Here is a 12,882-nt window from a genome sequence, read left to right as displayed (position 1 = left end):
TTTTTATTAGGTTTCATTACAAAGGATGCAAAGGTACAAAGACAAAAGCGTCCACGCCAGAGGACAGGCAGGGGCCGGCTGAGTGCACCCTGAGCCGCCCGCCCCAGCCCGCCACGGGCACCCACACGCACGGCCCATGGGACATCCACGGCAGAGTGTACATGCTGGGGGGGCAGAGCCAGCCTGGCGACAGAGGGACACAGGTGGGGGAGGGCTCAGACTGATGGGTTTGCATATATTAGAAGTGCCACCCAGCCCCTTGGGGGCAGTTTCCTGGGGGGGCAGGTGAGGGGCAATGGGCCTCGGCTGCCACAGCCCACCCTCCCGGGGCGTTGTGGGGGAGGCTATGGCAGTGTCCCCTTGTCCCAGTGGGCAAGAGGTCAGAAGTGACAGGCTAGGATGGGCTGGGCATCATTTGCCCCAAATTCCAGAACCCTGCGAGATGGAGGCAACACTCCCCCTCCCCCCGCACATGCCACGTGTCCCTGGCTCCTTGGGATGGGCTGTTGTGGACTGGCTGGGGGTGTGGAAGGCAGAGGGACCAATCTGCCGCCAGCATCAACCTAAGTCCAACCCGTCCCTCGCTCTGACTGGGAGGGGCCTTGAGATCCGTGGGTCTGAGCCAGTGACAGGAGAGAAATCTAGACCCTTGTCACAAGGGTTTTGTTTCTGCTCTCCATGCCCTCTGGAGTAACCCAGTGTCCAGCCCCGGGGGTGCAGGTCACCCTACCTCCCTCTTCTTGGGAGTGGCCAGTTGCCTGCGACATGAGGAGGGAACGAGGGGCCTGAGCCCGACTCAGCCAGCACCCCTGCAGGACTGTCTCAGGGGCCCCTAGTCACATCTCTGCTGCGAGACCCTAGCAGGTGGAGGCCCGGGGTCCACGGAGAATGGGCATAGAAACAGGCCCAGCTGCCGACTTACTCCAGGCAAGCCTCCCAGGGTAGGCAAGGCACCGAGTCCTCCCCCAGCTCTGCAGGCCACGTGGGGAGGGCTCTGGTCGCCAGAAACCCCCCCCACCCGAACGCCACGTGCAGGAGCGATGGGCCAGGCCCAGGGTGCCCAGGACCCTGGGTCTTGTGGCCCCCGTACCTTCGTCCTACACTGTGGTTCATTAGAACCCAGGGGCTGCTCTGTCAGCGCCCAGCGGCTCCAGAGCTCACACACAGTCCACACAGGGGTGGAGGGCCTCCTGTGGAGATGCAGAAAGCTGAGCTCGGTGGAGGGGCTTTGGAAGGATGTTTGGTTATGAACCAGCTCAGGGTCCCTGAGGCCCCTCAGCAGAAGTCACTCAGGGGCACTCATCAGACCCAGGACATCAACAGACAGGGTCGGGGGATCCCCATACCGGACATCTGCCTCTGGCAGGACGCATGAATGGACGTGGGGCCCCCTGCCCTGCATGCAGCATCTCATTTGACGGAAGTGATCTTACCCGCCCCACTGTGACGCATGGGTCTCACAACGGACCACCCCACTGGGATATCCTTCCAGATGAAAATCAAATCAACACACTAACCACTCAGAACCCTCCTTCCGCTCATGAAAACCCATGAGCAGATAATAGCACAGAGAGGCATCGCTGGGGAAAGGGTCAGAAGCACACATCCCTGCCCTCACAGGCCGGTCCCCGGGAGCCCTGGGAACCACAGTGCTGGAGCTGGACCCACCCGTCAGGGCTGCTTCTGCTGTGACTTGTGTCTGCAGCGGAGCCTCGCCCGTTTTTGGATGTTGTTGGCTGTGGGTTCCCAAATTTTGCTGATGGGCTGACCTACCCCCTGAGCTTTCCACTGAGGGTCTCAGGTCCTCCTGCCCCAAGAGGCTGGCACTCACCCTTCCTGCCCAGAAGTGTCAAGGGAAGGGGGCTGCAGGACACTCCAAACAGCGCTGCCTGTCTTCCCCCTGTAAGGGCATGGAGGGGCAGGTCAGCACGGGCACCTGTGATGGGGGATGTGATCCCAGCGAGATCCCGCCTTCTCCTCCAGTCAGCCCTGGGCACAACCCTCTTCTCTGGAGGACACAGAAAGGCGCTGACCCTGGGCTCCGTCCTCAGACCACAAGCCATGTGGGGGAGCACACTTACCGCCCTCGATTTGAAGGGCAGAGGGTAAACTGAGGCAGATGGGGACAGGCCGGGCATCTCAAGCTCCCGGGGGAAAGGTCTGCACAGCTGACGTGGCTCAGCCAAAGCTGGGGGCACTCAGTGTGGGTGTGGTGGGGGACAGCCTGGCTGACCTCTGAATCCGTGCGGACCCAGTGTCCAGGCTTGCCCTGAGCTCGTGAGCAGGACGCGGGTGCAGGTCTATATACAGGATACAGGCCCAGGCCGGCCCCTCACGGCGCAGCTTGCCTGAAATCACAGTATTTTTCACATCACAAGTCAAAGGACTGATTCCCTTACACTGTCTTGACTCGGAAAGTCTTGGCAACTCAAGAATATTTAGTAGAGAAGTAATATTTAATAAAAAACAAAATTCCCTGTTACAGACCCCAAGAGGCCTCCCAAGGCCCAGGAAGACATGGGGATGCCTGGCCGCTAGCTCCCGGTGCCCCCTTCCCTCTGCCAAGGACAGCTCCGCACCTACACCTCTCCCGGGCAGAGGCCCCGTGTTGACATGATGTCATTGGTGCTCCAGGCCACAGGTCTCTCCTGTCCATCTGCACCCAGATCTGGCACTGAACAGATGGGAAGCGTGGGCTGACAAGGCTCCCTCACTGGGTCCCCCATGCCTTGTTTGAAAATTTGCATCCAGGAAGGTTGCTTGTATTTTGTTAAGGCCATTTTTAAAAAGTTCTACATACAAGTCTAATGGTAACCAAACTCTTTTATGTACATGTAGATGTTCTTAAAAAAAAAGTCCCCATCTCTGTCCCCAGTCCCCACCATGGCAAGAGGACAGGCCCTGGACCTGGACGGACTGACGAGATGCTCCCTCAGCCCAGACAATAGTGGCAGGGCCAAGTGATCAAAGAGGGGGGACTTCCCACGCATGTGGCCGCCCAGCTGCTTGGATGCGTGCTAACTGCCTGGCCAAGGAGCGGGAGGAAAGGACAATCGCTAGAGTCAGATCCAGTTCCCGTACACAGAGGGGAGGGCTCGCTTGGCCCAGGCAGGAGGGTGGCCGCAACACCACAGAGAAACACACCCAGCAGAAGTGTCAGCCCAACTGCAGGTGGAGGAGCAAGTCAAGATGCAACCTGGGGACTGAAACGGAGGCTCCTGCTAAAGCAGCAGACAGAAAAGCCAGCCAGCCCGCCACGCCGTCAAAGGGCCTGGAGGGCAGAGGGAGGGTCACCTCTGCCTCCCGAGGTGCTTTGAGAAGCAAGCACCCAGAAACCGACCCCTAAAAGTACACTGTTCTTTGCCTCCAAACCAGCCCTACCAGGAAGAGTTACAAAAGAGGGGGCCGGAGGGGATGAATATCACTGTTCTCAGGGTGGGGCGAGAGACCACCTCGTCTGGGGTGCCTGGGAGCAGAGGGGCCGCAGCTGCTGCCAGCCTCCGGGTCTGGCACGCGCCGTCCCCAAGTACTGGCAGGCACCTTCAGGAGGGTCGGGCGGGGCCAGATCTTCTTGAGATCCTTACTAAAAGCAGTGGCTCCTTTCCAGGAGTCTGTTCCGTGGCCGGAAGGGGAGGCATTTCCAGCCACCCCAGCTTCTGCCAGAGTCCCCTGCCTGGCACAACTTGCCCTCATTGGGCCGCGCGGCCACTCAGCCCTTCTGTTTTGAAGTAACTTGACGTGAAACTACTGAGGCCAGGGTCGCAGCTCAGATAGGACACTGCTTCTAATCAGCTCTAAAAAAACGTATAACGTAGGATTTCTGGAATAAAAAGATGCTTTCAGGCAAGTGTTGGTTTGAAGGAGTCAGCTACTTGTCTACAGCCAAAACAGAAATAACACACCAAAAGAAACAACAAAAAATGCAACAAAAATGCCCTGGCCACCCCCTTCCCACCCATCTGTACATAACAGGAACAGTGACTACTGTATAGAGAAGGAAAGATGAAAACAAGTCCTAAATCCCCTGCCCCCGCCCCCTGCCGAAATGACCCAACTCCACATGTGCTTCCTGGTAGGCTGTCACCCTGGCCAGGGGCTTCCTGGCAGAGGCAGCCCCAGGGGGACCTGGCGTGGGGGTAGGTGAGGCAGGAGGGGGCTGGGAAGATCTAGCTGCTCAGTTTACACCTTTGTATCCACCCCCCATGGGAAGGGCTCTAGCCTTCTGTACGTTCAGAAATATAAAAGACAGCAATCAAAATAGTGTTTATTTTGCGCTGGGTCTACCCCTCTCTCTGGAGCCCTCTCCCTTTGGCAGGTTGGGTGGGGCTGACTCTCTCCCTAACCATGACCTGGGGATGGCAGGTGTGTGTGGGGGGACCCGGGACAAAGGAAGGCAGTGAGAGCTGGACAACAGTCGGAAATGCACATCCGCCCACCACAGTGCGGACCAGACCCTGGTGCCCCCAGGCCTGTGGCCCTGCCCAACACACTTTCTGCATCTTACAGGAGCTGATGGCTCATGGCCTGGGGTGGGAGGAGAAAAGAGTGCGCGCAGGGGGAAGTCCAAGGAGGCAATTCACAGCCTCCCACAGGAGATGGGCAGCCGAGGGGGGGCGGGGGTGCTTGGCGGCATTGCAAGCTCAGAATCACAAGCTCGGCCGTTTGCAGGGACAGTGTGTGCAGTCCCTGGGCTCAGGGAGACTCCGTTGGGACCACTGACCGGCGGGGTGACGGAGCCGGGGCTGGGCGACGGAGTGCTGGGACTGCACTCACAGACGGTCCATCCGGAAGGTGTCCTCGGTGGCTGGGTCGGCCAGGACCATGTCAGGGTCGTTGAGCATGTGCAGTCCGTCCAGGGTCAGGGGGTCAATCTTGAGTTCATCCAGGGGGAATTGGCTGTCAGAGTCGAAGCTGACATCGCCAACCCCGGCCAGCGTGCTGGTCAGTTCTTTAGAGAGGCTGGGAGGGGACTCTCCTGTCACTGGAGGGTGGGGGGGACACAAAAGTCAGTTCACTTCGGGTTTCCCACCCCCATGCTCAGGGAAGAGGGCTTGGGCCACCTCGGGAATGCTCACTGGGGACTTGCCTTCCAGGGGATACTGGCAATGTCTGGGGGTGTTTTTAGTTGTCATGACTGGGGAAGGACACACTACTGACATCACATGGGTGGAGACCAAGGACGCTGCTCAACAGTCCACAGTGCACAGGATGGCCCCACCCAGGGAAAGATCCTGCCCCAGACATCATGTCAGAGAAGCAGGCTGGGGCGTGTGCACCGGGGTACCTCCCTTTGGCTTGGAGGAAGTCCTCTACAGAGACCTAGGTTCAAACCTGGACTCCCTCTTCTACTTGTGTGGTGTTCCTGAGCCTCAGTTTCAGCATCTAAGAACCAGTATGAAAGTCTCTATCTTTCTGGACTCTTGGGGCCCTCATGGGCACCTGGTCCTCCTCAGACATCTGAGGCACCTCAGGTTGTGGAAGAAGTACTGTGTCTGCACTTGGGGTCCAGGCCTTGAGGGGATCAGGGCATAGACCCCCTCCATCCTGGAGATGTGAGTGGGGAACGCCGGGGGGTGACCCCCTCAATCCCACAATAGCCCTGGCTTGTAAGGGAACCGCTTCCTTCTTTAGTAAAACACAGAACCTTTAGGGGGAAGGCAGGGTGAGGGGTTGGAAGGGTTTCAGAGGTCTGGGCTCTGTATTACATGGAGCAGGACTTCCTCACACATGCTGTGCATGTCCCCATGGGCCTGGACACTGTGCTCAGGCCACTTGAAACACTGCAGCATGCGCAAGCGGTTACATGTCTGTTGGCTGCACAAAAGTACCCTGCTTACCCCCTGCCCCGGTCACCTACATCCCCAACACACGCAGCTAACAGGATTCAGGAATCTGGGTGGCAGGCATGAGACTGGGTGAGTGACTGGCTGTCTCATTCTGGCTCTGAGCACAGGGCACTGTATCCCTGGTGTAGGGTCCAAGTGTGTGTCTGCCTAGCCTGTCTACAACTCAGCAGTGAGTCAAGGTTCTGGCGAGGAGGGGGGTCTGGCCTCCTTGGGACCACACCAAAGGCAGGGACACCTCAGTCATGTCAGGACTCACCCTGCAGGGCAGGGGGTTCCATCTCCTGCAGGGTTGAGGCCTATGGCAGCTGCTGGGCTCTGCAGGGGAGCAGGACTGAGACCCCTGCCCAGGATGCCATGCAGGGGGCCTCACCTGTGAGGATGATGTTGGGGATGCTGCTGTGGCTGGGATAGCCCAGCTGCTGTGTGTCTGGCAGGCTCCCGTGGCTGCCTGTCAGGCCCATCATGGCCGCCTGCGAGTAGTTGAGTGTAGAGCCTGGGCTGTACAGACTGCTGGAGCTGATGGCGGTCTCCATCATGTTGAACTGCTCCAGCTGGGAGGGGACACAGGGTGTGAGGCTGGCCGCTGAGCATGAGCACTGAGTGCTGTGGGCTGGCCTGCCTGAGGCCGCCACGCCCACGCCTTCTCCAGGACGCCTGGTGCTGTGCTCAGGCCCACCCTCAGGGGCTGCCCAGGTGGGTCCCTCTGCTCCGGGGCACTGCTCTCTCCTAACCCTCAGGGCTTGCTGGATGGATGAATAAATGGATGGATGGATAAGTGAATGGATGGGTGAGTGACCAGCTCTAGGCAGTGGCCAACCCCTCCTGTGCCTGCATGCCTGATCCCGGCCTCCACACAAAGCCAGCTTGACCTCCCACAGACCCACATGCATGGACCACGCCGAGTGCCACTGTGACAGCCACTGCCAATCTCTGCTGGCATTCACTGCCACACCAGGTGCAGACGCAAGGGGAGGCAAAGGCAGCCCCATGCTCCACCGCCTGGAGGCAGGAGGGACCAGGAGCGGAGCTCATGCCTGAGGGCGGGCGGGGACCGGGCAAGCACTTGCTGGGGGCGCTGTGGCCCGGGCGCCCGCTCACCTGGTGGGACAGAGCATTGGCCTGCCTGGCTGCCATCTGCTGCTCATAGTACGAGTCCCCAAACACGCTGCCCAGGTTGGAAGAGTGCTGCAGACAGAAGAGAGGCCTGCTGTCATCATGATCCCCAAGACCGGGCGGGGATGGGGGCTGCTGTGGGGGGCCTCCCATAGGCTGGTTGAGCCTATAGGGAGGCCCTGAGACCTAGTGGAGGATGCTCAAGAGAAGGGAGGCTTACGACAGCTATTCCAGGACTCCCAGGAGGGCCCACTCTCCCATTTAACTCTAGATGGCGCTCCCCCATCTCAGGATGCCTGCTTCTTTCCACAGCCTGCTCCTGGGGTGGGGGACCTCTGCACCCTGACATCTCCCAGAGCACCGACCTCATCTCCTCTCTTTGAGCACAGGTGTGGGCGACCTCCTTTCTGTGAGACAGAAGACAAGGGGGTAGGGGACATGGGCATCGGGAACCCCACCTGACAGGCCCCAGAGGAAAGTGTGTAACTGGGGCCAAGGCACGAGGTTCCTTAAATGTTCAGGATGGGACCAGCACTTGGTGACCTCTGTTGGGCTCCTGGGGAAAATATGGGACAGGTTGGCAGACCACACACATGTGGACAGGATGGGCGGAAACACAGGACGAGCACTTGGAAAGCCCCCTCCTACCTGTTGACCCCTGGCTGCCTGCTATTGAGACCCCAGGGCCCACGGTGGGCATGTAGCTGCATTACTGCTTGTTCAAGGCTGGCCAGGACAGGAGGGTGGGGCTGTTTCTGGGAAAGGAGCATGAGGACAGGACCTCAGATGTGGTAGACACAGCAGAAAGCTCGGAGCCCCTGCCTACTCTGGAGATACTTCCAAGGATGGTGGGACAGAGCCTGACAGGCTGTGGGAGGGAAGAGAGGGACAGCTAGTGTGTGACCAGGCTGTGTCCGAAACACCTGGCCTGGAGAGACACATACCCAGCCAGGACCCCGAGTGTCTCTCCTGCAAGACAGGGTGGCTCATGGAAGCCGCTGCACCATGGTCATTCCCAGGTGTCCCAAGTTGATGTCTAATGTGCATCCTCTTAAATATCTCCACAGACCAAAGGCCCTGGAACCCTCCCTCTGAGCTCTCTGTTCTAGAAGGGCCCCCAAGTGCTCTGACAATGGCCAAGGAGTGAGTCTAAGGCCTCCATCCCAATCAGAGCTTGGCCAAAAACCCACTGGTTGCTCCAGGTGGTTAGTGGGCTGAGAGCAGAAAGGGACAAATAGTTACCCCAGTCGGCAGGGAGTCCTGGGAATGAATGACCTGTTTCCAGAGATGACTTAAAAATCAAATCACCAGCTTCAGGTTTAGAGAAGGGGGCTGAAGGTTTTGGCTGGGTTTGCCCATGAAGGAGGTGGCAGGTTTATTCTGGGGCACCTATTCCTGTCCCTGTGGCCTTGGCCTCAGAAAGGGCCAGCATGCACAGGGGACCCCAGGCCATGGTTTCTCTTGTGAGGAGGCCATGAAGGTTTGTTAAAAAGGTCTGCTCAGAATTAAGCAGGGAGGCCTAAGCACACAAGCACAATCCCCGCTGCATGAGGCCCACTATGTCTGCTTGACGCTGGGTGGTGCTCCCAATACCCACTGTGTCCAGAAGAGATGCTCTCTGGACCACGGAGGAGGCAAGAGCCCATGGGGCAGATAAATGAATCCTGGAGGACCCAATCTGCAGAGGGAATTCAGGTCTGCCCTCGGCCCAGTACTGGCTGCCTCTGAACAAGTCCCTTGCCCCTCTAAGGTGGTGTCTCTGGTTGGGGTCAGACAGCCTGATGGCCCCATCCTCACACCTGAGCAAGCAGCCTGCATCTCTCACCAGTACACAACAGATGGACCGATGGACTGACTCACAGACAGGGGCTTGACAAGGCAAGAACGTGCTCTCTGTCCTGGATGGACCACTTTGGTTCAGGCAAATCTCTCCTGAAAGAAATCTGCTTAACCCTTAAGTTTTTGTCCTACTTCAAATTAGAGGAATGTACTAGGGACTGGCCCCAGGCAGGGCTGCCCATCTGGGACAGGTCCCAGCTGCTCCCCTGCCAGGATCAGCTTCTCTAGCCTGCTGTACCCACAGCAGCACATGACAAAGCCGCCTTCTGGGAGCTACGAGAGCTCAGAGCTGGCACGGATGGACCAAGAATGCGCAGACACCAGGCTGAGCCTGGGTCTGTCCCAAGCAGGATCCCTAGTGGCTGAGGGTGGTGGAGGAAGCACCTGGGGAGAACCTGTTCTGTAGCGGATGGAGCCTCAAGTCCTCTCTGAGTGGATGCCCACCATCCCAACACACAGAACCGCTCGTGGGGTGCAGTCCGAGAGCCAGGGAAATGGGGACAAGGGAGCCCAATGTCTTTCCTGTCAGGTCCTATTTGGAGCTCTTCTCCCTGCTCTATGCAGGAAGCTGGATTCTATCTCTCGCTGGCTAAGAAGGAGGCCTCAGGGCCCGGGGCACCTTCTCCAAGCCTGGTGTTTCTGCAGGGAGGCCTCAGAGCCTAGGGGTTTCTCAGCTTGGTGACCTTTTGGGTACTGAGAGGTTCTGCTGCTAAAGTAAGATGTTTCAGGTCCAGATGTCAGCTTTTTGGGCACCCTTCCTCTCTGATGGAATATTCCATTCTGAATGGAATGTGGCTATGACTGAGCTGGGTATGTGAATGTTACAGACTGGGACCCCAGTGTGCAGGTGTGGGAGGAAAACCTGCATCTGACAGGTGTCAAGCTCTCCCTGTTTGTTTGCCTAGGGCCTGGGGTCAGTGTCCATCTCATCTGTGGGAGGGGGACAATGACCCAAAAGGCTACGGTGCTGTTCAGAGAAGCTTCCCCAGGGACACACCTTCCAATGGGATATAGGGGATTGGAGGAGGCTGGAGAGTCAGTACCCCCACCACAGCTGGCCATCACCTCAGCTGTACCCTAAAGCAAGGGAGACACCCGCCACTTTTGAAAGCCTTAAGGCACCTGGCCTCAGGGTGGGCAGACACAGGGGGGATACATGCACAGGCTGTTGGATGCATATTGAGCCACACTCAGAGCTGTTCCCAGCCACGGGAGGAGGAGCTGGGGCGTGGCTGACACTGAGGTCATTAACAGGTGTGAGGCGCCCACCACCCGCAACTGGAGCCTTGCAAAGACCAGAGGCGCAGCAGGAACGAGGAGCGGCGCCTCATCCTCCCAGCCCTGTGGAGCGGACGAGATGAGATGACGTGAGGCATGAGGCACAAATGGCGGGCAGGGGTGCGAGGCAAGGCTGGGGCACAGGCTGGTGGCACCCTTACTTGTGGGGAGCTCCCAGGGGAGAAGCCTTGATTGGAGACAGGTGAAGTGGGAGACTGGTTGGCTGGGGTGCCGGCACTAGTGCGGTACTGCTGCAGAGCCGGGGCCTGCAATGACAGACAGGTCAGGACGCGGGGGCCCCGGTCCAGCTGCCCGCTGAGCCCCCAAGGTCGCCACCCCTCAGTGAGCAGAGGACCTAGGCGCAGAGCCCAGGGCCTCATGGAGACCTGTCTCCAAACCCAGCTCCCAGGGGCGGGGACTGTAGTCAGAGAACCTGGAACTCAGCCTCCTGGAGTTGCTCTAGAGGGCTGTGGGAGGGGTCCACCTCAACTCGGCAGGATTCAAACACCCATACCACACACATGCGCACTCATGCACTCACAGGCAGGGATGGCCTAGGGCTGGGTAGGCAGGCGCTTCCTCTCACTCCCGACTCTGGGTGGGTCCCCGGCTCTATCAGTCCAAATCTGCACTGGCGTGTCCCTCCCACCTCAAGGTGGTAGCCCTGACAGCAGGGCTCTCAGCACCAAGCAGCCACTATCACTGTCCTGGTTTAGGACAAGCCTGATGAGGTCACGCTATCCAGAGACCTCAGAGGGGTGGCCACTTCTTTGTTCAAAGGCCGAGGACCCTGGCTTCTCACCACGGATGAAACAGGCTAGGCCTGGCCCTGGATTTAAACCCTGCCTGACCTCTCTGAGCCTGCTGTTCACTGAGGTCCAGACAGCTGGTCCAGGGTCCCAAAAGTGATCAGTCTCCCATTCCCTTAGGGGCCTGTTCGGAGCAGTTTGTGAAAGGGGTTGATCCTGGGAGGGGCACGGGACCTCAAATAACAGGGTGTGGGTGGCACCAGTGTGGCCACTTGCTGAAGATGTTCTCCTTGCCTGGGAGAGCCTGCGGAAACTCTGGAGGAGACTGCCTGTGCCCCGAGGGAGTCAGAGCCAGCAGTCCCTGAGCGGTGCCAGGCAATATACTTCCTGATCTGGGAGCCTGGGGAGGAGCTATGTCCATACCTGGCTCAAATACCTCTGCCTTCAACGTCCACTCAGCTTCAAAGTCAGATCCTGCGGCAGGAGGGTGTTGGGGAACCGGGTGCCCAGGCCAGCCCTAGCATCAGAGCTGCTCCTACACCTACTGTGTTAATGCCAAAGAAAAGGCCTGGGCGCTTTCCTGTGTGTGGGTGTGTCTGCTCACCAAGGGGCTGGAGCAGCTTGGGAACGTGGGTCTCTACTCTTAGGACCTTGCTTGCCCCATCGCCCCATCAGTTCAGGGGGTCTATTCTTTGCAGAGCACATGATGCTCAGAAGGCATTTATCCTGTGGCTGGTAGCTGAGGGTTGAGTGAGGAGGGCACTGTGCTCCAAACGTGGGCCTCTGTTCCACTGGATGTGGCTAAAGGGAGCAACGCCTTCCCCTCCCCCTCCACTCCCCACCAGGGTCTGAACAATCAGAAAGCTTTAGAACTGCAGAGGTAAAAACCTAGCACTCATTACCCTGAGCCCAGACTAGGGAGGGTCTTCCATGGTCTGAGCTGCAGTCCCTGGCCTGGGCAGGAGGTTCCATGGTTTGAGCCACAGCACCCTCGCCCGCCCCCGCCCCACCCCAGACCAGGAAAGCGGGTCCCATGTTGTGAGCCCTGGACCTCAGGTATGGGGTCCTGTCCTGTAATTGAGCTGTAGCCCCTGACCCAGGCAGGGGGGTCTCAGGGTCTGAGGTGAAGCCCTTGACTCAGGCACTGTGCTGTATCCCTTTCTCCCCTCCAAGTTCACCTCTATCTCCTTTGGCTCCCAGATGTCCTTTCCCCAGGCCCTGAAAACTATGCTCTCCCTGACCCCAGGGAAGCCCCTCTTTGGATGCAAAGGGTGGGGAGGAGCAAGTATCAAGGGCCATGGGGGATGGCTTGGCAGCCAGACATGGGTAGCTCATCTTGGGCAAAGTTCAGGGCACTGACCCTTGTTTGTGTCTTAGTTTCCCCAGGGTGACAACCTTGGCTTGAGAATTCTAGGCAAAAACTTCACTGGACACCCGGCTCCCAGCAGTGCCTATCTGCTTCAGCCCCAAATCCTGTTAAACTGGCTTCCAAGTGGAGCCTTGAGGCAGCTGAAGATGCAGCTGGGTGCCTAACTATCCTTGGGCCCTGGGTGCCCAAAGGAGCCTCCCCCAGCCCCAGGCTCCTCCTGCATGATTCCAGAGCCAGTCCCCGAGGACCCTCTCCCAGGCTTACCGAGGCAATGTCGATCCCCATTGGCGGCTGGCCTGGGTTGTCTGGGGGGGACTGGGGGAGAGAGGATGGTACCGTGACCGTGAGTGGAGGCAGCTGGGGCCCCCGTGTCAGGCTGGCACTCGGCATCAGGGGGCTGCCCGGGGGGAGGCCAACGGGCACCTGCGGAGGTGGCGGGGGTGGCTGCTGCTGAGATGCAGGTGGTGGGGGCGGCGGGGGCTGGGGCTGTGGTGGAGTCGACTGCTGGGAGCCCGCCTGGGTGAAAAAGGCGTAGGGCAGCTGCTGCTCCAGAGACAGGGCGTCCATGGCCACAGCCTGTGGGGAGAGCAGGGTATCAGGCTCAGGTGTCAGCAGTGGGGACTCCCACAGCGCAAAGCTCAGCAACATGATGGCTGAACAAAGGGATGTCTATACGCTGCATCCAGGA

General features: G+C 58.9%; 1 protein-coding gene across 6 annotated transcripts in view; it reads right to left on the bottom strand.

The window, feature by feature from the left end:
• Nucleotides 1-2: 2 nt before the first annotated feature.
• CRTC1 (CREB regulated transcription coactivator 1) overlaps nt 3-12,882 on the bottom strand; it is a 59,773-nt gene continuing 46,893 nt past the window's right edge. For 2 of the 6 annotated variants that reach the window (XM_054578897.1, XM_054578899.1), the window contains 5 exons: nt 12,459-12,770; nt 10,238-10,342; nt 6,945-7,031; nt 6,217-6,397; nt 3-4,981 (listed from right to left, as the gene is read on the bottom strand). In XM_054578897.1, coding sequence (XP_054434872.1) covers nt 4,770-4,981; nt 6,217-6,397; nt 6,945-7,031; nt 10,238-10,342; nt 12,459-12,770 — 897 coding nt within the window. In that variant the 3' untranslated portion in view covers nt 3-4,769. The remainder of the gene's footprint in view (nt 4,982-6,216; nt 6,398-6,944; nt 7,032-10,237; nt 10,343-12,458; nt 12,771-12,882) is intronic. The other 4 variants (XM_054578900.1, XM_054578902.1, XM_054578898.1 and 1 more) reach the window with 3 other exon arrangements.

The sequence above is a fragment of the Pteronotus mesoamericanus genome, unplaced genomic scaffold (genome assembly GCF_021234165.1).
Source record: "Pteronotus mesoamericanus isolate MK-2021 breed Mesoamerican mustached bat unplaced genomic scaffold, CSHL_Meso_final contig_502, whole genome shotgun sequence".
Lineage (NCBI taxonomy): Eukaryota > Metazoa > Chordata > Mammalia > Chiroptera > Mormoopidae > Pteronotus > Pteronotus mesoamericanus.
Note: the sequence above shows the minus strand (reverse complement) of the source record. Positions and strands in the feature narration are given on the sequence as shown.